This window comes from Aulostomus chinensis, chromosome 11 (assembly GCF_037954235.1).
Source record: "Aulostomus chinensis isolate RoL2024-O1b breed Wild chromosome 11, RoL_Achi_v1.0, whole genome shotgun sequence".
Taxonomy (NCBI): domain Eukaryota; kingdom Metazoa; phylum Chordata; class Actinopteri; order Syngnathiformes; family Aulostomidae; genus Aulostomus; species Aulostomus chinensis.
Window position 1 is genome coordinate 2,091,080 of NC_141330.1, and position 21,803 is coordinate 2,112,882.

General features: G+C 48.6%; 2 protein-coding genes across 3 annotated transcripts; both read left to right on the forward strand.

Moving 5' to 3' along the window:
• The first annotated feature begins 316 nt into the window (after positions 1-316).
• On the forward strand, positions 317-12,831 carry ctsk (cathepsin K). Of its 2 annotated transcripts, none has more exons than XM_086217663.1 (8): positions 317-461; positions 1,429-1,552; positions 5,974-6,096; positions 6,903-7,052; positions 9,241-9,459; positions 11,260-11,425; positions 11,689-11,797; positions 11,930-12,831. In XM_086217663.1, the coding sequence occupies exons 2-8, from the start codon at positions 1,430-1,432 to the stop codon at positions 12,027-12,029; spliced, it is 990 nt and encodes a 329-aa protein (XP_086073789.1). In that variant the 5' UTR covers positions 317-461; position 1,429; the 3' UTR covers positions 12,030-12,831. The 2 variants fall into 2 exon arrangements, with proteins under 2 accessions (XP_086073789.1, XP_086073788.1); XM_086217662.1 differs by lacking the exon at positions 317-461 and adding an exon at positions 1,198-1,310.
• A 621-nt stretch (positions 12,832-13,452) lies between these two features.
• ctss2.1 (cathepsin S, ortholog2, tandem duplicate 1) lies at positions 13,453-21,524 on the forward strand. The gene is made up of 8 exons (XM_086217664.1): positions 13,453-14,012; positions 14,964-15,088; positions 15,236-15,358; positions 16,031-16,183; positions 17,718-17,942; positions 19,284-19,452; positions 19,723-19,825; positions 19,939-21,524. Exons 1-8 carry the CDS (start codon positions 13,994-13,996, stop codon positions 20,036-20,038), a joined length of 1,017 nt encoding a protein of 338 aa, XP_086073790.1. The 5' UTR covers positions 13,453-13,993; the 3' UTR covers positions 20,039-21,524.
• Positions 21,525-21,803: the final 279 nt, after the last annotated feature.

Genomic DNA, 21,803 nt, shown 5'->3' on the forward strand with positions numbered 1-21,803 from the left:
ACGTGAGCAGACTGCAACTACGATTTACGCTATGAGAAATGCTGGGACGAGGACTGTAAAGTACAACGGACCGGCGACGAGACCGTGAGAGACACGAGGTTAAACACACACTCCTTCATTTCGTGAATGGGCTGATAAATGACTTGAAGCCAAGATTATTTTTTTCTTTTTCAAATCATGAGTGTTCTTCCAGCAGCAGCGTTGAGTTCACCGCAGCCTCCTGAGGTTTTCACTCTGCTCCTGTAACCTGACACCTGACATCATCTGCTTTGTGGGTCTCTGCTGCTGGAGTGAAACCAGATGAAACTCCCGGCCTGGAAAAAACTCCTCCCCAGAGCTGGAGCTCCCGTTGCACTTCCTCAAAATCCAGCCAATATAAAGTCACACACTGACCTACTTCAGCAGCAGAGAAGCAGACGCCACCTCAGAGGACCAACGAACCCCCGACTTCTGCACTGAAGGTAAAACAGGTTTACTGACTTTCAGCCGCAGAGTTTGCTTCAGTTTTGTTCTCTTCCCTTAGACGTCAGAATAACCTCATTTAAAGTACAAGAGATGTGATGTTTTGTTTTGAATTTGCTGCGTGTACAGACAGTAAGCAGAGTTCCTTTCGTTTTAGGCCCTGCTGAGATTTTAGCTCGTATTCCCTCCACTGGAAATGTGGCTCTGATAAATCCACAGGTATTCTGAAGCTAATTAGCCCTAATAGGATGAGAAGCATCGTCAGGAGTGATTTCTGACCCGCCGGCACCTCAGTGAAATCGAGCTGTGAGCTAAACAACAAAAGAGTGAGCAGAAAGCCTGAGGATTTGTGACCAGCATGAATCATCGACAATATGATTTAACTGCTGCATGACTCACACTCACACACACACACACACACACGCACGCACGCACGCACACACACACACACACACACACACACACAAGTTAAAAAAGCAGAGTTTGCTGGGAGCTAACAGGCTAACAGGTCAGGGGTCTTTTCAGCAGTGAACGCTTAAAAATTCACATCCAATTCTTGAGGAAAAGAGCCGGGGAAAGTTCCTGGCTTAAATCAACAATTGGTATGAAGCTGCTGAGGCCATGATGGATCGTTTTCAAAAGGAAGTGCACAAACTTTACATGAGTCAGTACCCCCCCACCCCCACCCCCGGTCTCATTCCCGGCAGCGGGGGAACTGCTGCCTGCTGCTCCGTATGTAGGACAGAATCAGCTCCTCCTGGTAAGTCTGAACCCACAAAGGAACACCACTGCAGGACAGAGGGCTGCCTTCCCTCCACCGTGGTCCTCAGCTTTCTCAGTGTAACCAGGTTTGTGTATCACGAAATATCGGTTTAGAATGAGGAGACATGCAGTGACTCCACGTGACGCCTCAACGCTTCTGCCTCTCTCCCGTTACGCCAGTGTTTGGTCTGGGTGTTTCTGCAGGATGCTGCACTGTGTTTGCCTGTTGCTGCTGGCGGCTTCAGCCTGGAGCCACCTGGATCAGGTCACTCTGGATGCCCAGTGGGAGGAGTGGAAGACCACACACAGAAAGGAGTACAACGGCCTGGTCAGTGACTCGCCGCAGTCTCCAGCTCACGTTGCTGCTCTGTAATGCAAAATATGAAAACAAAAGAAAATAATGAGCCCTTTGTAGAGTTCTTCTGGTGGGCGGCCATCTTGGTCGTTACTCCTGGAGACCAGGCTGTTATTTAGATCCCTACATGAATTCTTGATGGTCACAGGTAAATAATAACGCCTGAAACATCCTGGAGAGGAAAGTGTGGAGGTAACCAACACGTATCTAACATCACCTTTCCAGCAGCTGATAAACAGCCAGAGTCCTGGAAACAGGAAACGGTGTCATGGCGTCAAAATGTGACTGATGCAGTTTTTAACAATGGAGTACTCGTTAAGGACATGAGGCGTCTGAGACGTTTCTGGTCATGTTTTTGATTGTTTGTTATATTTAAAGTTTGGTGATCCCATGATTCCACTTGAGACTTGCAGAAAACTCTGAAGCGGTGAGTTCAGTCACGACGGACATTTATGGGAGAGGATGTAAGTTTGGATTGTAACCGGAGTCTCAAGGCTTTCAGCAGAGCGTTTATCGAAGAAGTTTGTGACTTTTCCCCCTTAAAAGTTTCTCTTTGAACGTATCTGCACGTTCATCTGTTGGGCTTCTTCCCTCTGTCTGCGTTCCTCTGTTCCCTCTATTTTTCTGTGCTTCGTCAAGTTGCTCGGCACACGGACGTCCTTCTGTTTGACTCACCGTCTGTCGGCATCTGACTCAGTTTAACGGCAAGTCAGTTGTTCTCCTCAGCCTCGCTGTCACCAGCCTGGCGGATGTTTATTTGCGAGGATGCGGCTCTGCTCTTGAACTGAGCAAATGTTCTTCTCAGGAGTTCATTCAAGCTGCCACAAAGGCGTTTAAGCTCAATTAAAAACGTATATTTGAAGTCAGCAGATCCCAAGTCAAGAAACCATACCAAGAAACTAATAAGGACTGCTCCCACATGATGGTAAAATCTGGGGCGTGACAGCTCGGCCAGTGTGTGGCCTCATGAGGTTCAGGTACAAGTTATTGATGTTCCTACGTACCAGTATGCACCATCGTATGTCGTATTTAGAGCAGTGGCGTAACTGCTGTGAGTGAACGACATCGTCAGCATGTGGACGCACCAGCAGGACGACCAGAGAGGCAACGGGGACGGGATCAGTCAGCTTTTATTAGCAGGTTCATCCAGGTCTGAAAAACTGGGTGGGAGGCGTTGCCAGGAGGGAGCAGGAACGAGTGCGGTGGAGCCGGCACGAGTCCCTGGCGTCAGAGTCCGGAATGTCAACAAATCAGCTCTCCGTCTTTAAAAAGGTCCGATGGTTCTTTCTAATGTCTGAGGTGAAAGAACAGATATTTCCAGCCTCACTGCCAAGACCAGAATCAGTGTTTTCAATCTGTAATCAGACTGAGCGAGAGGACGACCCGACGGCATCAGCACGGTGACGGGCCGTTCATTTTTGTGTGCTTGTATAGCAGACATAGAGGGAAAAGCAAGAGCGGCGAAGGCGGCACTGGTTGCTCCACTTCCTTGTTTTGGCCTGCGGTGGAAACAAGACAGATGGAAAGTAAAGCAGGACATGCACAATGAGGATTCCTACTGACTTCCTTCTCATCCTCAGCCAGCGATTCACAAAGTTAATTTCCTAACGGCTGCAAACCAATTTTTGCCAAACTGCATTTGTTTGTGTGTTCGCTGCAGGGCCTGAACATGTAAACACAGGAATCTGAAGCAGCCTCAGCAGCTGGAATCACACCTACAAAACATTTGATCCTAATTCAACTTGGAGGTCCACTCAGTGGTGGGGTTACTCCACCACCTCCACCTTCCGCTTCAGTGATATTCCCAGTTTTCATTGGGTTTCTAGCTGTGAGGGAGGAAGGGAAGCACTGTAGTTGTGTTGAGGAAAAGCCGATTGTACTTCCTGAGCGCTCACTGAGCATCTGTTATCCCCCCGTTCTTAACCTCGAGCTGGAGGTCATTTATGTGTGTGTGTGTGTGTGTGTGTGTGTGTGTGTGTGTGTGTGTGTGTGTGTGCTCGCTAGCCACTTCATTTAGTCTGCCCGTTCAATGTCATATAATCCAGTTGAACAGCTCAACCATGAATTCCACTTCCCCTTTTTGAGGTGAATGCTGTTGTTCTACTTGAGTGTGTCAGAGAGGTTCTAATATTCTTCCCCTGTCACGCATGTAAATGGAACGGCCCGAACACGAGGAACACCTGTCTGTGTGATGCGGCTCAGTTCATCGCCAGCACCTCCCGCTGACAGACGTGGTTAAACTAAGTTGAACCACTGAGTTTTATCTCTGCTCCAAGAGTCTGTAGGTTACTGATCGTACGGCTCGGTGAAGATGACCTCCATTCTGTCGGACGATGCACTTGAGAGTTTCGGTGTTGTTGTAACATACGTGGCCGGCTCTTGCTGCACTCTGGAGTCAGACGTGAATTCATGCAGGAGATGTGGGATGAAAACATCTTCACGCTCAGAGGGAAGTTGTCAGCTGATGGCACGTTCACTGGCCAGTACCACGCCGCAACAGGTACCACGCCGCGACAGGTACCACGCCGCGACAGGTACCACGCCGCAACAGGTACCACGCCACGATGAAATGTCATTTAAAGAGTTGATACAATTCCAGAATGGAGGCCTGTTGAGGAGGTGGGAGGGAACCAGACGGAAGAGTGCCGTCGTCCCTTTGCTGGTGTGGGAGGACGGACTGATGAGCAGGCAGAGGGAGACTCAGTGTGGGGTTCCACCTCAGCGGTGTGGGGTTCCACCTCAGCGGTGTGGGGTTCCACCTCAGCGGTGTGGGGTTCCACCTCAGCGGTGTGGGGTTCCACCTCAGCGGTGTGGGGTTCCACCTCAGCGGTGTGGGGTTCCACCTCAGCGGTGTGGGGTTCCACCTGGACTGTTAAAGGCCCCGCAGATGGAAGCTGAGATGAGACGTGAGAGTTTCTGCAGAGGGTGAGGAGAAAGGGAGGAGGGTCAAGAGGATTGTCAGGTGACTGGAGGTGTGGTTGAGGCGTTGCCCTCGGGATGAAGTTTATGGCTCCTGAGTCATTCTACTGGCGTCGTTCCTGCGACGGCGCTTCACTTGGTTGCTTTGGTTCTGGTAACTTCACGTGTTTTCCTTCAGAAAGGATCAACCTGCCCGGTTCAGTCCATCCATCCTCATTTTGACAGCAGTAGGTGTGTGTGTGGGTGGGGGGGCTGCTTCATCTGCGTATGTGTGAGTGTATTTGTGATGTTTTATGTATTTCATCATATTTCCTGTATAACTGAAAGCCAAACAGCTCGTCTGAAGATGTTTATCCTCCTCTAAATGTCAGAGATGATCTTAATGAAGAGGCTGCTGGGTAAACACTTGGTCCTGCCGCCTGTTTGTGTACGTGCATACATTTATTTATGTGTTTTCATGTGTTACTGAGTGTGATGTATATTTATATTCTTGTGAAGTCAGCAGGACGTTCTCCCCCCTCTCCCCCCTCCCTCTCTCCTCCAACATCTCAACCCTCCTTGAACCCACATCCCTGTAATAGAATCCAAGCCTCCTTGCATCATTAGCATTTTCCATTACTGGAATGGGGGTCTTGATAGAAGTAATGATGGCGGTTATTGTGATGGTTAATAGCGTGGCGAGCTTGGCTGACCAACCAGCACCAGGCTGTGCCTTAGTCACACATTCCATCTGAATCAGCTGGATGCTTGTTTGCGGGTAGATGAAGATATTACAGCGAGCACAACGGCCCCGGCAGGGGAAGTCCCTTTTTTCAATTAAGAAAACGATGGTTTATTGGACGTTATCCTGTCACGTCTGCACCGTTGTACTGGTTTAATTAGCCTCATTAATTGATGAATTGGGACAGTAACAGAATCACGCTCGTTCTTCCTAATTAAAAGGTAAATTTGTTCTATTTGCCCAGATTTGCAGCCGTCTGGTTTGATGCTGGACGGAAGGAAGGAAAGTGGTTGTCCGTCTCTAAACACGAGGACGTTTGATCGATGGAACACGTGACTCCATCATCAGTCACAATCTGTTCCAACTGGCTAAAAACAACGGGAGGTGCTGTCAAAGCCCCACGCCAACAACGGACCTGACAAACCTTTAATATGTCCTGTCAGAGTGAAGCGTGAGACCTATCAGACACATCTGTGCGTGTTTTCAGCTCGTTATGAACAGGAAGAAACTCTCACTTAAACTTTCACTTTCAGGCTATGATCCATTTTGTTGAATAACAGAGGAGCTGCCATATTCACTTATAAAACCCAGGTTGAAGTTAGCAGAGGGCTAACAGGAAGCTAACCAGCTAACCTGTGCTGCTGGGAGGATCAGGAGGGTTCCTCCCAGCAGCACAGGGAGGACGTCACCACACTTAAAAAACTCCAAAATTAGGATTTTCTGTAACTTGAACAGGGTTTTGATGTCGTTACAGGATGAGGAGGGCATCCGCAGGGCCGTCTGGGAGAAGAACATGCTCATGATCCAAGCCCACAACCAGGAGGCGGCTCTGGGCATGCACTCGTATGAGCTGGGCATGAACCACCTGGGAGACATGGTGAGTGGAGAGGTGGAGGCAGCCCCCCCCCCACACACACACACACACCTGCTGTGACAGGCTGCATTTCATAAGGTGGACAACATAACCCAGCCTAAAACCCAGCCTAAAACCCGCCTAAGCAGTGAAGGCTACTAGCGACAGGAGCGCTGTGGTGGTCGGCTGCTAGCTTGTTCGCAGAGGAGCAGGTGGCCTGGAAATAAGAGATGATCTCATTTTATTTCCACTGGAAGCTCGAAAGTGAAATGTGAGAAACGAACAGATGGTGTGTGTTTCCTTCATTAATGATCTTCTTGCTTGCAGACTAATGAAAGCGCTGGGGAATAATAAATGCCATGATTTGTTGTTGACTTTAATGCTTATTACATATTGCATAACCACCAGTCTCACCGTCGGAGCCAGTAAAATCGCTCAGGATCCAAAACTTTCTCATTTGCATGTTCTCATTTTCTGGTGTTTCAATTCTGTGTGTCCGTCTGTGTCTTCGCCCCCAATTTACAGTTTTGTGAACCTCGCAGCGTTTTCATGTGCACTTTCTAGCATCTCTGACATTTTTACAGAAAAGCTTCAAGTTTCTATGGCGTAAACTGAGACTCGCTTCATCCTCCCTCCCCCTGCTGAGTCAAATCCCTCCTCTCCCTCATATCTCGTTCAAGTCTTAATGTCTGAGGTTAAATCCTCTCTTCTCTGGTTCTTACGCTTCGATTATTCCAGTTCAGTCTTCCTTGTTGTCAGGGAGAATTTGACCTTTGACCCTGCTTCATTAGTTGTACCTGATCCAGGAACTGTGATTTCTGTCTGCGTAGACGTCGGAGGAGGTGGTTGAGAAGATGACCGGCCTGGAGGCACCCATGAACCGCCAGCGCAGCTTCACCATGGCGCTGGACCACAGCGCGTACCTCCCCAAAGCGCTTGACTACCGCAAGAAGGGCTTGGTGACCCCGGTGAAGGACCAGGTCAGACTCAACGTATCTGGAAACTTTCAAATGTGCTTGTGTGGGGAAAACAGATAAAACCTTCTGAAAGAAAAACACAGATCGATCCAGAGACACATTTTTGTGCTGTGAGGAGGTCATGTGACCTTGGAGGAGCGCAACATCGGCCACATTTGGGGGCAACGCCATTTCACCAATATTTGTTTTGTCCCATCGGGTCATCATCAGAGTTCAGCAGACACGCTGAATGTTGCAGGCACTGACAACAACAGTCAGGTTAATGAATCTGACACCGGCGCTGTGGCGCCTTCACCCTGCTGGCACCGGAAACGCTGGAGAGACACTGAAATATGAGACAGGTCAAAGGTCAGTGTAGGTGTTGGAATCAGGCCAAACAACAACAACAACAACAACAGAAAAAAAGAACATCAGACCTCAGGAAGAACTGCAGAGACTGGGAGGCTGGTCGTAAACGCTAGGGGAAAATTACACACACACACACACACACGAAATTGTCCCTCTATAATTCGCGATGAATCGTCTCTCGTCATCGGCAGAAATGGAAAAGGGAGCAAACGAACCTCGCTGGCGTGACAGGAGCCGCCGGACCAACCAGTCTGTTCTCGCCGTGTCTGTAAAAAAAACAATAGCTGATTATTAACAGTGCTGAGTGTGAGAGAGTGAGCAGGAAGTGATGACAGCGCACGTTCGTGTGTCCGCTGTCAAAGATATTTAATGATCAATGTTGGATGAATTCAAGGCTCAATGGCAGCACAACCACAGCAACACAGGGAAACGTATTTCAAGCCTGCTTTTAATTTTTTTGGTCTCCGTTTTACTCGTCTTTTTGTGACTGTCCTTGTGCTCTCGCTGAAATGTGGCGACCGTGGTCCCTGTAACTATGGTGATGGGTTGTGGAGGACGTTGCCGCCCCCTGCTGGAGAAAAGGATGCTGCCATACACGGGTTTCTTGAGCTGCTCAGCTTCCTGTTCTTGATGAATAATGCAGGAAGCTGCCTGCGCCCGCTGCGTACCAACAACCCTGCTACTTCCTCCCCTGATCATTTTATCACGGCTGAATTAGTCTTTGATGTTTTATTTGTTAGAGGCAAGTTTCAGCTCAAAGACGCAGTCGGAAAATTCCCCCGTGAACTCCTGTGATTACACATTTACAACCATTTTCAACTGGAGACGCCCAGAGCTGCCGAATGTGAGGATCTTCTCCTTGAAGAGGAGCAGGCGAGGTTGCAGAACAAGACCCGGTTTAGCTTCACGTTCCTGGTCCTCTTCCTCCTCAGCCAGGACGACGCCCCCTTTCACCACACCTGTTAATGACAGCCATAACAACCTGGGCTGAGAGGAACACAAACTGTGGAGAAATGCTGTCCATCGTCTCCAGAGCCAGACAAGGAACCCGTGCTAGTTAGCTTAGCACAATGAATGGTAATGGGTGGGAAGTGTTAGCATCTGCTAGCTCAGGATGCTTCTAGTCTTCAGTGTTAGGTTTTATTGAAGAAAGTTGAGCAGGAGCTTTTGGCAGTCAAATCACTGCAGGAAAGTAGTTCCAACTACGTGTCTGACTCTAATGCTACAACGCTGCCTCAGTTTTAATTTTTATTTCATAAACCATATTATTTGATGACTTGTGACAAAATGCTAACACTTCCCACCGGCTACAATTCATTGTGCTAAGCTAACTAGCACCTGGCTCTGAAGACGACGAACGATAAGCAATGTCAGTGCGTTTCTTTGAATCACAGAGGGAAGTGACGGCAGCTACAGAGTTACAAGAAGACTTTACTGCCAGGTTCTAAAACACATATCATGAGAACAAAAGGTTCTAACTGTCAGAAGAAGCAGGTTTATCCTCAAGCGGTCACCTAAAGATAATCGATGATGTGTTGGCTGTGTCCTGTCTGCTGGACTCCCCTGACTGCCGCTGACGCTCTCTGCTCCTCTGTGCTGCTCTGCCTTGTGAAGGAAACTTGACCAACACTGCCCCCCAGTGGACAAACAGGAGAAGGCCCACATTTCATTTCTAGGTCATCAGTTTGATCTCCTTTAGGCCCATAAGATATTAATGGGGGATAAAAATGCTGTTTGGTTCTCTGTCCTTTAATTTTCCCGTCTTTCATGGCTCCTGATCAAAGCTGAGTTTGTGGTCCAGTGTGAGTTCAGTTATTTGAAGCCGTGTAAACTCTCCTCTCAGGGTTCCTGCGGCTCCTGCTGGGCCTTCAGCTCTGCTGGGGCCCTCGAGGGCCAGCTGGCAAAGACCACCGGCCAACTTCGAGACCTCAGTCCTCAGAACCTGGTGGACTGCGTGAAAGAGAACCAAGGCTGCGGAGGAGGCTACATGACCACCGCCTTTGAGTACGTGCAGGACAACGGAGGCATCGACTCGGAGGAGTCGTACCCGTACATCGGAGAGGTGAGGACGTGAGCTGAGAAACACCAAACACGTGACCTGAGGTTCACCGCGTTGTCAAACCTGTTGCCTTCTCTTCCGCCTGAGCTAACAGGCTCGCCGCCGTTGTTGTGAAACTTCCTGTTCTGTGACCAAAAGCCACAATCCACTCAGATTTAGTTTGAACACTTTTTTGCAGACAGACTGACATTGTTGTTTATGCTAAGCTGGATTAGCTTTCCTCGTCCGAGGAGATTCCCTCAAATGTTGAACCTTTCCTTTAAACTGGTTTGAAACTATCCAGTGTGTGAGAGAGGAGCGGCGCTCCAGGCGGGCCCAGCTCGGTCCTGAGCCGTGGGACGGATCCGATTGTGTGAGCGTGAATCAGCAGGAATTTTCTTTATTGTGAAATAAATCAGTCTTTGCTTTCGTTTTAGCTGAAAAGATGAAGTGCAACTGCCTGTTCAAGGTTTCTTCATCGCTCCCGAGTCAGGCGTGTCGAGTCGGCAGAAGTACGCCGTTCATGTGCAAAAGTAAAAGTAGAAATACCCTGATAAAATAGTACTCTGGTGAAAGTCAAAGTCTCCATCTTACATTCTACTTTCCACTTTAAATTGGAGTATTTTTGAGGGCGTTTACTTGAGGATTACAGTTCTACAATTCTACAATTCTCCAATTTCATTTAGCAGACGCTTTTGTCCAAAGCGACGTTCAACACAAGCAAGAATTTAGACCTAATTAAGGAAAAACCCATAGGAAGCGCAAAAGTGCTTCAGTTGTGATTTGGTCACAGGTACTGCCATCTAGTGGCAGAAGAAGTGTCGCCCCCCCCCCCTCCCTTTTTTTTTTTTTTTGTGACAAACATACCACATCACCCAACCCAGTTAGTGCTACATAGTCACTAAGTGCTGGGTCTGGGACCCTCTGACTGATTCTACCCCAAAGAGGAGCAGAGTCAGGTTCAGTGCCTCGGTGCTCTCTGAACAATTGAGTCTTCAATTGTCTCTTAAAAGTAGAAAGGGACTCAGCAGAACGCACAGAGTTCGGTAGTTGGTTCCACCATTGGGGAACAACAGAAGAGAAGAGTCTGGCTAGAGATTTGGAGCAGCGCTGGGCTGGAAGCACCAGGCGTCTTTGGCATGCAGAGCGTAGTGGGCGAGAAGGAGAGTAGACCTGGATCAGGGATTCCAGGTAGGCTGGAGCCGTTCTTGTGATTGTTTTGTGAGCCAAGAGAAGTGCCTTGAATTTGATCCTGGCTGGACTGGAAGCCAGTGAAGAGAAACCAGCAGCGGGGTGACATGTGCCCTTTTGGGCTGGTTGAAGACCAGACGTGCTGCTGCATTCTGGATCATCTGCAGAGGCTTCAATTAAAAGGATTAAAAGTGAAAGTACATGTTCTTTGTAGTATTTTTTAAAAATTCCAGTGCTTGGAAGCATTCAATCCTCCAGCTGCGACCTTTAAAGTTGGGTTCTGATTTGCGTAGCGGAGAACGAGCAGGACGACATTTCGTCACTGAAGTGTCAAGTGAAGTGCAGACGGACCTCGATGAGATTTGAGTACTTGAGTTAAAACAAAGATGGTGTCAGTGAGGAGGAAGCACGGCAGCTCCTCGTCTGTTGGTCTGAGAGCTCCAATCACGTGCTCGCCACTTCCTGATGAATCGATGAGTTTTTCATTTTTCCTTGAGTTGCAGTTAAGCTTTCGGTTTCGTGGTTTGATTCCTGGAACCTCGGTCGCAGGTCCTTTTCCTCTTGTGGTTCTCCAGCTTGATTTATTTGTTCTAGGAATTTCAGCTCTTCTCTCCTGTCTGAACCTGCTCGCAGGACGAGGTGTGTCACTACAACGCATCCGGCATGGCGGCGCAGTGCAAAGGCTACAAGGAGGTCCCTGAAGGTGATGAGCACGCGCTGGCGGTGGCGTTGTTCAAAGTGGGCCCGTTGTCCGTGGGGATCGACGCCTCTCAGAGCAGCTTCCAGTTCTACCAGAAAGGTCAGGGAACCAGTCAGACGCCACTTCCTGTTCACACACACTGAGTGAGCCGCTGTTGTCACGGTGTCACCGTTGCGGTGTCATGCTGACATTGGACCAAGAAGTCCAGGGGACAACTGTAGAAATGATGTCATTGATCTGAAATCATGGCGGGTTTCTCTCAAGTCGAACCGTGTTCCTGAACGCACCGTGGTGGGGATGACAGCAGAGACTGCGCCTCCTGGGGTCAGAGGTCACACTCCCTCTCTGTCCTGTGTGTCCAGGTATTTATTACGACCGCAACTGTGACAAAGAGGACATCAATCACGCCGTGCTGCTCGTGGGCTACGGCGTCAACAGCAAGGGGAAGAAGTACTGGATCGTCAAGAACAGGTGGGAGGCGTCACCTGCGTGGTGGCTCACCAGAGCCTGAGAAGGAAGTGGCCAGATGCTGATCATGTGACGGCGTCTGTGCTCTCACGTCACTGTCTCTGTCACCATCTTTTGTCTTTTCCCCCCTGACAGCTGGAGCGAGAGCTGGGGCAACAAGGGCTACATCCTGATGGCACGTAACCGTGGCAACCTGTGCGGCATCGCCAACCTCGCCAGCTACCCCATCATGTGAAGCTCCGAGGGGAGAACGAGGGAGACGGGAGGGACGCTTTTATCTTTGAACAGTTATCCAATGTAGAGAAATGAACCTGTTTAACACGATGGAAGACCAGAGATTCCAGCAGCACCGACGCCGTCTGATGAGGAACGCTCGCCGATCTTGAAAACGCAGTTTGAGCGTCGTCCTCCATGAGGAAGTCACATAAACCCACAGCAGGCTGGCAGTTCCCGTGTTCTAAATCCAAGCTGTGATCGGCTCGGTTGCTGTTTTTAATGTCAGAGTTTTAGAACTATGTTTACACCCAGCGTGGCAGGATCCGCCGCTGGGCCCTGCAGGCTCCTCCCTCCCGTCCGTGGCGCCCTCCTTTGCAGTCGTAACCTTTCCAATTTCCCCCCATCGTGTTGAGTTTTGTGAGTTTTGTGGTTCCCCAGCTGCCGCTTCAGTCTCTGAATGCCGGTTTTTCATTTTTCCCCAAATGTTTCTGAAATGAAAACAAAAGAAAATCTCACTTGTCAAGTTGGTGATGTTGGAGGTGAAAGTCAGACGTTCTAAATGTTTGGCACTGATTCGATTGATAACCCTCCAATAATTGCACATTCCTACTGACCCAGCGAGTCGCTGTCATAAGTAAAAACGTTAAATCCACATGAACGCGGTCGGCGTCTTCCTGGCCTGAGAGCGAGTCCCGTGACGTCACAACCCACGTTCAGGAGCGCGTCGGCGCCACGCCAGCTGGGTTCTGTTCAGCACTTTTCTGGTGATTCAACTGTACGATGAGGTTTTTCTATGAAATTAAATGTGTTTTTTAAACTTTTGAAGTTGTTAGCATGTTAATTTGTAGTTGTTGTTTTTCAAATGTACGAGACACGGCACTGAAACGGTGGAGCACCAAGAGTTGATCTGCAGGAAACCCGTGGATGAACCAAGGATCGTAGAGGCGGAACTAAAAAATAAGAAACAACAATAAATCAATTATGAGGGGACGTAAGACGGATTAAAATGCCAGATTAGTAGGTCACAATGCAAATAATGTTAACGGAATATGGAACATTAAACCGCACTGTTAGCAGGAGACAAACCCGTCTGAAGGGACGGGACAGGAGTGTTGGGTTCAGGGACTGTTGGTTAAAAGGAAATTATAGACATCGCAAACAAAAGCACCAATAAAAACCTGCACAGGTGGGAATGGAAATGCTTGGTCTCTGGTGAGGAACATGATTGAGGCACTCGCTGATCTCGTCTGTCACTTGTCGCTTGAAACGGCAAAATTCCCCGACAAAGTGAGAGCCGCAACCGTCGACCCGAGGAGCTCAGACTGGGTTTGCGTGATTGACCTCAGCCGCGCGGCCGAGGCGCGGTGACGTCAGCAGGTGGTTTAGTAAGTGACGTTTTGTAAAAACTGACAAAAACACGTGACCAAACATGTCGAGCCTAACAGTTTTTAGTTCCTCAGCGTCAGAACTTCCTGATTCAGAGGAATAATCCAAAAACAAATTTCCCTGAAGGCGCTGGATTAAAGGTCAGGGGTCAAACTGGCTCCTGCCCCTGGTCCAGATCCAACCCGAACCCGCCTCTGGGTCTGGCTTAAGATTCAGTTTTTCGGGTCTTTTTCTTTTCTTGTCGTCTAGTTTGAATGTTCTCAGGTCCCGTTTTCTTCGGTGTGAGCTCATAACGATGAGCATCAGAAGCTCAGTATAATCAGCTGCGGTGCCGTGGACACGTCACAGCCAGGGGCCCCATCAACCTTTCAGATCTCGATTTGAAAACAAGAAGCTCTGCGAGGTTCTTTGGGACTTTGAGGCAAAGTTCGACGCCTGGGGAGAGACGCGCTGCAGCTGCTGCTTCCTGACCAGCAGGTTTCTGCTGCAGAGGAAGCGCGGTGACAAACCACGTGACCCCACCTTCGTTTTTTCGTCACAAATATAAACCAGGAAAAAAAGAAGCAGTGAAACATCAGCAAACAGACGTTGAAAATCATGACTCCGTTGGTTCCAGGTACGTGGTTCTGTTCTGGCGCTCCTTCATCTTCATATGAACGCGTGACATTCAGCTGCTTGTTGCTTTCACTATCGCTGGACGGGGACTTTCTGAAGACCGCCAGTGTCGAGCCAGTGGTTCTGGGTTTCTGGTTCAGAGCCAGTGGTTCAGTGTTTCTGGTGTAGTTCTAGTGGTTCTGTGTTTCTGGTTCAGAGCCAGTGGTTCTGTGTTTCTGGTTCAGATCCAGTGGTTCTGTGTTTCTGGTGTAGTTCTAGTGGTTCTGTGTTTCTGGTTCAGAGCCAGTGGTTCTGTGTTTCTGGTTCAGATCCAGTGGTTCTGTGTTTCTGGTGTAGTTCTAGTGGTTCTGTGTTTCTGGTTCAGAGCCAGTGGTTCTGTGTTTCTGGTGTAGTTCTAGTGGTTCTGTGTTTCTGGTGTAGTTCTAGTGGTTCTGTGTTTCTGGTTCAGATCCAGTGGTTATGTTTTTTTTTGGGGGGGGGGCTTTTCTCTGCTTTCATACATGATTAATGTTCAGTTACAGGATGTTCGTGCGTCTTTATGCACAGTCAGTGGTTACTATGACGACTGAACAGTAACCACACGCAACACGATCCCACTGAAGCAACAACTTCCTCCTGCTGCTCCTCTCAGCTTTGGAAAGTTTAAATGTCTGAAGTCGACACAACTGGCCTCTCTCTCTCTCTCTCTCTCTCTCTCTCTCTCTCTCTCTCTCTCTCTCTCTCTCTCTCTCTCTCTCTCTCTCTCTCTCTCTCTCTCTCTCTCTCCTACCTGCCAATCATGAAGCCGCCCGTTTACGGTGACTAATGTGAGTGTCAGTGTGGCTCCGTGTGGTTTTTTTAAGAGTTGGGAAGCCTCGGCTTTGCCTCGGCCATGTTGGCTCGCAGCTGCTGCAGCAAAGGTCAGACGCCATCCTGCCTCCTCACGTGCTGGCGTCTCCGGCTGTGTTTACAGACGTGATGCTGGCCGGCCTGCTGCTCGTCTCCCTGTGTGTCGGGGCAGCAGCCATGTTTGACGACACGCTGGACATCCACTGGATGCTCTGGAAGAAAACACATGGGAAGACGTACAAGGACGAGGTGCGTGTGTGTGTGTGTGTGTGTGTGTGTGGGGGGAGGGGGGGGTGTATAAAGAGTGACCAGCTGATTTGAAACTCCAACAATTCCCTCCGGTAAGAATAAGTCATGCAGGGTTTGACCTTTTGCTCTCTCTCTGTGCGTAACGAGGTGGAGGATGTTCACCGCCGAGGACTCTGGGAGAAGAATCTGATGCTCATTACCAAGCACAACTTGGAGGCTTCCCTGGGCCTTCACACCTACGAGCTGGGCATGAACTACCTGGGAGACCTGGTGAGACCGGCGCCGCTGCTCCACACTGTGGGAACCGTTCCCCTCTGAGGAGCGCAGCCTCGCAGCTCCGCGTTTAGACGTAAGAGGACAGTAGGAGTCCCAGAACATCGAGACAAAAACCGTTCATCCAGGTGTCAAAATGAGGGGTTTTAGGGTCTGAGGGTCGGACAGGTTCAGAGTTCATATGGTTATTAATAAAAACAAAACTGGAAAAGTAAAAAAAGGAGAGAAGGAATGATGACTTCACCTACGCCACATTTCAGACCAAATTAGATAATAAAATAAATCATCACCTTTCACACAAAGAGCTTAACAACAAAGACAGAAGAAGATTAAAAACACGTAAGGGGAGAGTTCAAATCACGAGGAGAGAACAAACCCGGAACGCTGGTGGTGAGATGGAAACACAAGACACAAACGTGTAAAAAAAGCATTCATTACATTAAACTGCATGAAAGAGTTCAGCGGAGAGCGAAGCCGGCTGGAGGTTCAGGTGAGGAACAACGTTCTCAGCGTTCCACTCTGAATTCTCCAGGTGTTGCGTTCCTCAGGTTTTTTTGACAGCAGCTCTTCTCGCTCTTTAAGGCTTCGTTCTCAGATAAAAACCCATGTGAAGCTCGACTCCTCTGTTACTCATCATTTCATCATTTGTTGTCAACCTCCTCCTCCCAGACAGCAGAGGAGGTCCTGCAGTCTCTCAGCACGCTCAGCCCCCCCGACGACCTCCAGAGGGCGCCATGGGATTTTGCAGGGGCGATGGGCGCCGCTCTCCCAGACACGGTGGACTGGAGGCAGGCGGGCTACGTCACCAGTGTCAAGACGCAGGTAAACGAGCAGGCTGAGCACCGAGAGCGGCGGCGGCGCCCCCCCGTTCACGCCAGGGATATTCTCCCGTCTTTTGATGGAGCTGCTGACACCAGAGGAGCTCTGGATGAGCCGGGCCTCGTTGCCTTATTAATAACATTTTAATAACCGTGGTCTCTTCAAAGGCTCCAGGAATATTCCACAAGAATAAGAATCTCTTACTATTAGAATTACTCTTACATCTCCATGTGTTGATCAACACTGTAATTTCAAAATAAAGCTGAAATTCAGCTTCCTGTGCACCACCTTGGTCGACCAAACGTGTGCACCTCACTTCATATTCATAACTACACGGACAAAGTGTGTCGCAAACACTTAAAAGTCGTCAAGCTGTGTTTTTACTGTGATGCAACGTCAGCACTCGGGGCTGGAATATCGCCGCTTTAATGTGGAAGTACTTTCCTTGTACTCAGGTTTGTAGTTTTAATTTTGTCCCTGAACCTGCAGAAACGTTTCATTTATTCAGTTATTCTAAGAAATGAACTTCTAAAATGGCGCCAGCTTCACGACTGTAAGCTTCATAGTGTTTGATAACGTTCAGGAAACAAATCTTCTCTCAACTTTGAGGGGTTTTTATTAGGTTTTTTTTTTTTTTTTAGGCTTTTTAAATCCAGATCAACTAATTGCAGATATTCCAATGTTAACATGATTAAGATGCACTGAACTGACAGAGGAAGGAGAGTCTTGTTCAGTACGGAGAGAAAATGTTCGACTTTAGAACGTTCAACAAGTTTGTTTTGCAAAGAAATGAAAGATTTCTTCCTACTGGCAGAATTCTTTCCATCTTTCTTGAGGAAAGCAGACCCAACTTGTCACAGCCTCGCTCAGCCAGAGACACACGGGGATCGATTCCGCCGCTGCCTCCGTCGCGGCAAATAAAAAAGCTAAATTAACAAACTTGGCGAATTCCCAAAGAGTCGTTAGAATCCTGTGAGCCCCTCAGCTCTGCTGGAGCCCCCACGCCCTCCATGTCCTCACCCGTCTGGAGCTGCCAGACTTGGAAACGTCTAAACCAGGGGTGGGCAATCATGTGCCAACACTTTAGCAGGTGATTCCACTGATGAGCACACCTTCAGCCACAGAAGAGTGTTCATCAGTGGAATCACCTGCTAAAGTGTTTGGTATAAGGACAACCCCTCCATGGCACATGATTGCCCACCCCTGGTTTAGACGTGGACCCCTGGACCTGTGGAGTAGCTGTGGGGGACGTTTCTCTGCTTGTGTGCGTGAGGCTACATTCAAGCACTCCATCGGGTGATTTCACTGCAAACCTTCCTTTTAGGACAGTTTTGCTGTTGTTCGCCATTTTTAGCTCCATGCTAAATATACGTGGCTGGCCCCTCCTGCATTCTGGAGTCGCATAGAAGTAATTCAGGAGGTAAAAAAAAAAAAAAAATCTTGGTGAGCTCAAGACTCCTTTTAGCAAGTACTTGAGAGGAAGAACACACTTTGGAGTGAAGTGTTGCCTTCTTTAACACGGGTGATTTGCATCCAGGGTTCTTGTGGCTCCTGCTGGGCCTTCAGTGCTGCCGGGGCCCTGGAGGGCCAGTTAGCCAAGACCACAGGAACGCTGGTGGACCTCAGCCCTCAGAACCTGGTCGACTGTTCCAGCAAATACGGCAACCATGGCTGCAACGGTGGCTTCATGAGCAGAGCCTTCCAATACGTCATCGACAACCGGGGCATCGACTCTGACGCTGCGTACCCCTACACGGGGAGGGTGAGTCCAAGCTGGGGTCCGGTCACCCCCCCAATGTGTCAGATAGATTCTGGGGGATCCGGAGTGTAATAATGAAACCTGAGAAACGACATGAAACACAAAATACGTGGACCACAAAAACCAAAGACAAAGTCCCAGATGAGTTTCCTGATCCATCTCTGAGACACTTTTTCAGATGCAAGCCAGACTAAAGGGAGCCGCCCTCCAACTGCAGGAAACCTCTGCATCTGCATCTAAAAGTCATGAATGAGCTGAATTCCCAAAAAGTTGTCTTGTCCCTTCGTACCTTCATAGCAAACCAGTCAGCAGCTCCTGCGCGTGGATGGAGGATCATTCCAGGCCTTGTTTGCAGAAATCCATCAACCGAAGAAGTAAAGCAGGAGATGTTTTCTGTCCAGTTAACAAGAACAGCAACGTGATGTTCTCTTTAGAGGAACCAGAACAAACTCTGGTCTACAGCAAATTTCCTGTATGAGATAATAATGTGGGTGTTGGAACAGCACACAGAAGTTAAGTCTGACCCTTCAGGCTGAGACAGCAACACTCTCCTCACTCGTCTCCGCTTGGCTGTTAATGTCTCTTTGGAGCAACAATAAATTAATCGGAGCGGACAACGTGTTTGTCCTGCAGGCTCCGGCTCCACTGCTGGTGTCAGCGTTAGTGTGGAGGTGGAGGCTGTTCAGAGCCCGTCTGACACACGCTGCTCCTGCCTGAGCGCCCGAGTGTCAGGACTCTAATTCCACTCAGACATGCACACGTACGCCTTGCTTGTACCGGGTCGGACCCCCTTTTACCTTCGGAACTTTATCTTAATTCTCTGTGGCATCGATTGCAGGAGGTTCTGGAAAGCCTTCCTCTGAGGTTTTTGTCCCTATTGACATGATGGCACCACGCGGTTGCTGCAGGTTTGTGTTCTCTGTCAGATTGAAGTCAGGTGGCTGTCGGGGCCACGTGAGTCCTGTGAACTCATCGTCACGTTCAAGCTAATCAAAAGCTGTTTGACAGCGAAGGTTAAACTCCAACTCCAGCTGTGTTGATGCAGGACGAGAATGTTTTGGAGACGAGTGTAATTGATTTCTTTTGAGGCGTCTTCCTCTACTGTCCCACTGTCCACTGTAGCTAAGCTAACTAGCACTCAGCCTCCGGTGGAGGTCTGTAAGGGACCAGAGAGAGAAGAGGCTCCGTCTGCAGTGAGTGTCTCCAAAACAGTTGTGTTCCTGTAGAATAAAAGCCTCCAACAAATGAGAGGAAAGTTGATGATGATGTTGGCTGTGTGTCAGAAGTCATCAGGGAGATTTGAAGCAGATCCCGTGTCAGTTCTCACCCGCGTTTGTCCTCTAGATGTCGCAGCAGTGCCATTACAACCCCACCTACCGCGCTGCCAACTGCTCCCAGTACCACTTCCTGCCGCAGGGCGACGAGGAGGCTCTCAAACAGGCGGTCGCCACCGTTGGACCCATTTCAGTGGGCGTAGACGCCAGCCAGCCTGAGTTCTATTTATACAGGAGAGGTAGGTTTGACCTCATCCGCTCATTTATGTGAAAAGAGAAAGCACAGGAGGAGTGTATTTATATCAACATAAGGTTTATTTAAGCAGGTGATATTCACATCGATTAGAGTATTTTTAAGATATTTATTGTTGCACACTACACAGTACCAGAGTACCTCACCTGCTAGAGGGGGATGTTGCATCACTGCACTCTTAATGATTTATTGGTTGAATGCAGATTAATGAATAAAACTGAGCTGGATTTAATTATTGTGACTCGTCTCACTTCAGGAGTGTACAATGACCCGAAATGCTCTACCAGAGTGAACCACGGCGTGCTAGTGGTGGGCTACGGCACGCTGAGTGGCGACGACTACTGGCTGGTGAAGAACAGGTCAGGGTCGCTGCTGAATCCGTATGAATGTTCACTGACGGGAACTCAGGGATTCTGATGTGGCTCCTTTCATTATGTCACATTCCTTTTATTTCTCCACTCTTTTCATCCAGCTGGGGCGTTTCCTTTGGAGACCTCGGCTACATCCGGATGGCGCGCAACAAAAACGACCAGTGCGGCATCGCTCAGTACGCCTGCTACCCTGTCATGTAGCTCCAAGCCGGAGAGATGAAGTTCCTGCCCGTGTTTGATGTTTTCTTTTATACTTGATTTGATGTTCTTAACTTTTTAGGGCCCAAATTGAAAGCCTTTAAATAATCAGGTTTAATACCTGCACGTCAGGTGTTTTTAATTATGTCTTGCGGAGGAATGCGTGCTTCGTGTTGACCCTCTGGTGGATGTGGCAGTGAGAGACGCCGGTCAGTTTACCGGCGTTGGCTCCTTGGTAAATATCGGATGTGTGTTCTTGCAGTCGAGGTAAAGCTCTGATCTTCAGGTTGGCCTGTTAAACCTGCAGTAAAAACAGCTGAGAGGATTCCATTGACTTTTTGGGGGTGGGGGGTGGGGAATTGGCTTGTTGGCCCATTTAGCTTTTACATGTTACAACAGAACAAACGCCAAAATCAATACCTGTGTCTGAGGTAAATATCTCTATCCTTAAAACACATCGTAGCCTATTGAAGAGGTCAGAACTCCAGCAACGCAGCGTATCGAGTTCCATCAACAAGCTTGTGACCGTCATCGGGTTCACGTTCTCTCTGCTCCACTCGTTCATCGCCTAAAGCCAGGAAACACCAGGAAAAGCCTTTTTTTTCTCCCTCCCCTGGTAGAATAATCAGTGCATCTGTCCATGCCAGTACCTTTAATATCACTCTGAAAATCCCCAGGATTCTACGTTGTGCTCTTCTCCAGTGAGTCTTACGACTCTATATGGCTGCCAAACCCACCACTGCATCCTTTTTTAAAAAGATCAACATGTTCATTTGTGGTAAATGTATTTTGCTGTCCTGTGTGGACGTGAAGACTGGAAGGAGGAAGGTCCTGGTAAGTGCATCTCCGTCTTCCTTGCAGGAGGATTGTGAGAGGTTGTTCCCTGCTCTCTGCCTGGTTTCTGCTCTGCCTTGATATTGTTTGTTGAACATCTCGCCAAAGAACTACAGTTGAGAATTAGCCAGCTGGCAAGCGCCGGCACATTTCCTGCTGGTGTGTTGTTCCGCTAAGTAAATGAAATGAGCGGAAGCACGGTCCTGTTCGTGTCCTCAAATGTGGAAGACTAAAGCAGGTCATCTCTGCAGTGGTTAAATGTCCTTGATTGGTGGATTATTGATCAGGCCCCTGATTGTACTCACCGGCAGCTCATTTCACCACATGGAGCCTCCTGTCAGTTGATGGTGCAATTACACAGCAAGCCATTGTTTACACCCACAAAACATTTTAATCAAATGTGCAAATAATAAATTTAAGTCAGAACTTCATCCAGGACTGAAAATGGCATCTACAACAACAATTTTCTACTTTGCCTGAAATAAGATCTTTGGTCCAAAGTAACACCGTAAGGTTGTGCTATGGGCTGAATGTGTGAGGTAGTTTGGGCGTAGCGTAACGTTAGCTCTGCACTGTTAGCGATGGCACTTATGCTTCAGGAATAAAAAAAACTGGTGTTGATTTATTCATGCTGAATAAAAGCTCTTAATTCTCATCACTTTTTGTTCTCCTTTCTTTTCTAAATTGATCAGAAGTCTAAAGGAAGAATCCCATCAGCTTGAGTCACTGTTACGGGTGATGATGCTAACGTTCGGGTTCGGTAACGTTTGAAATGTGCACTGGTGCAAACACCTCGGTCACTCATGTTGGGTCACCTCAGTGCAACGTGTACTGGTTCACCTCAACTCAACTACATGCTTTCACTGCAAAATGATACTTTTGCCTCCTAAAAAGGACAAATAAATAAATAAAAACTCATGTGCCTGTCTTGGAT

Bases quoted from the DNA above. Each gene is read 5' to 3' on its own strand.
- ctsk (XM_086217663.1), top strand. From the start codon at position 1,430: ATGCTGCACTGTGTTTGCCTGTTGCTGCTGGCGGCTTCAGCCTGGAGC. The intron at 7,053-9,240 runs GTCAGACTCAAC...CTCTCCTCTCAG, and splicing joins TGACCCCGGTGAAGGACCAG to GGTTCCTGCGGCTCCTGCTG. The intron at 11,798-11,929 runs GTGGGAGGCGTC...CCCCCCTGACAG, and splicing joins TACTGGATCGTCAAGAACAG to CTGGAGCGAGAGCTGGGGCA.
- ctss2.1 (XM_086217664.1), top strand. The intron at 17,943-19,283 runs GTGAGTCCAAGC...TTTGTCCTCTAG, and splicing joins CGTACCCCTACACGGGGAGG to ATGTCGCAGCAGTGCCATTA. The intron at 19,453-19,722 runs GTAGGTTTGACC...GTCTCACTTCAG, and splicing joins GTTCTATTTATACAGGAGAG to GAGTGTACAATGACCCGAAA.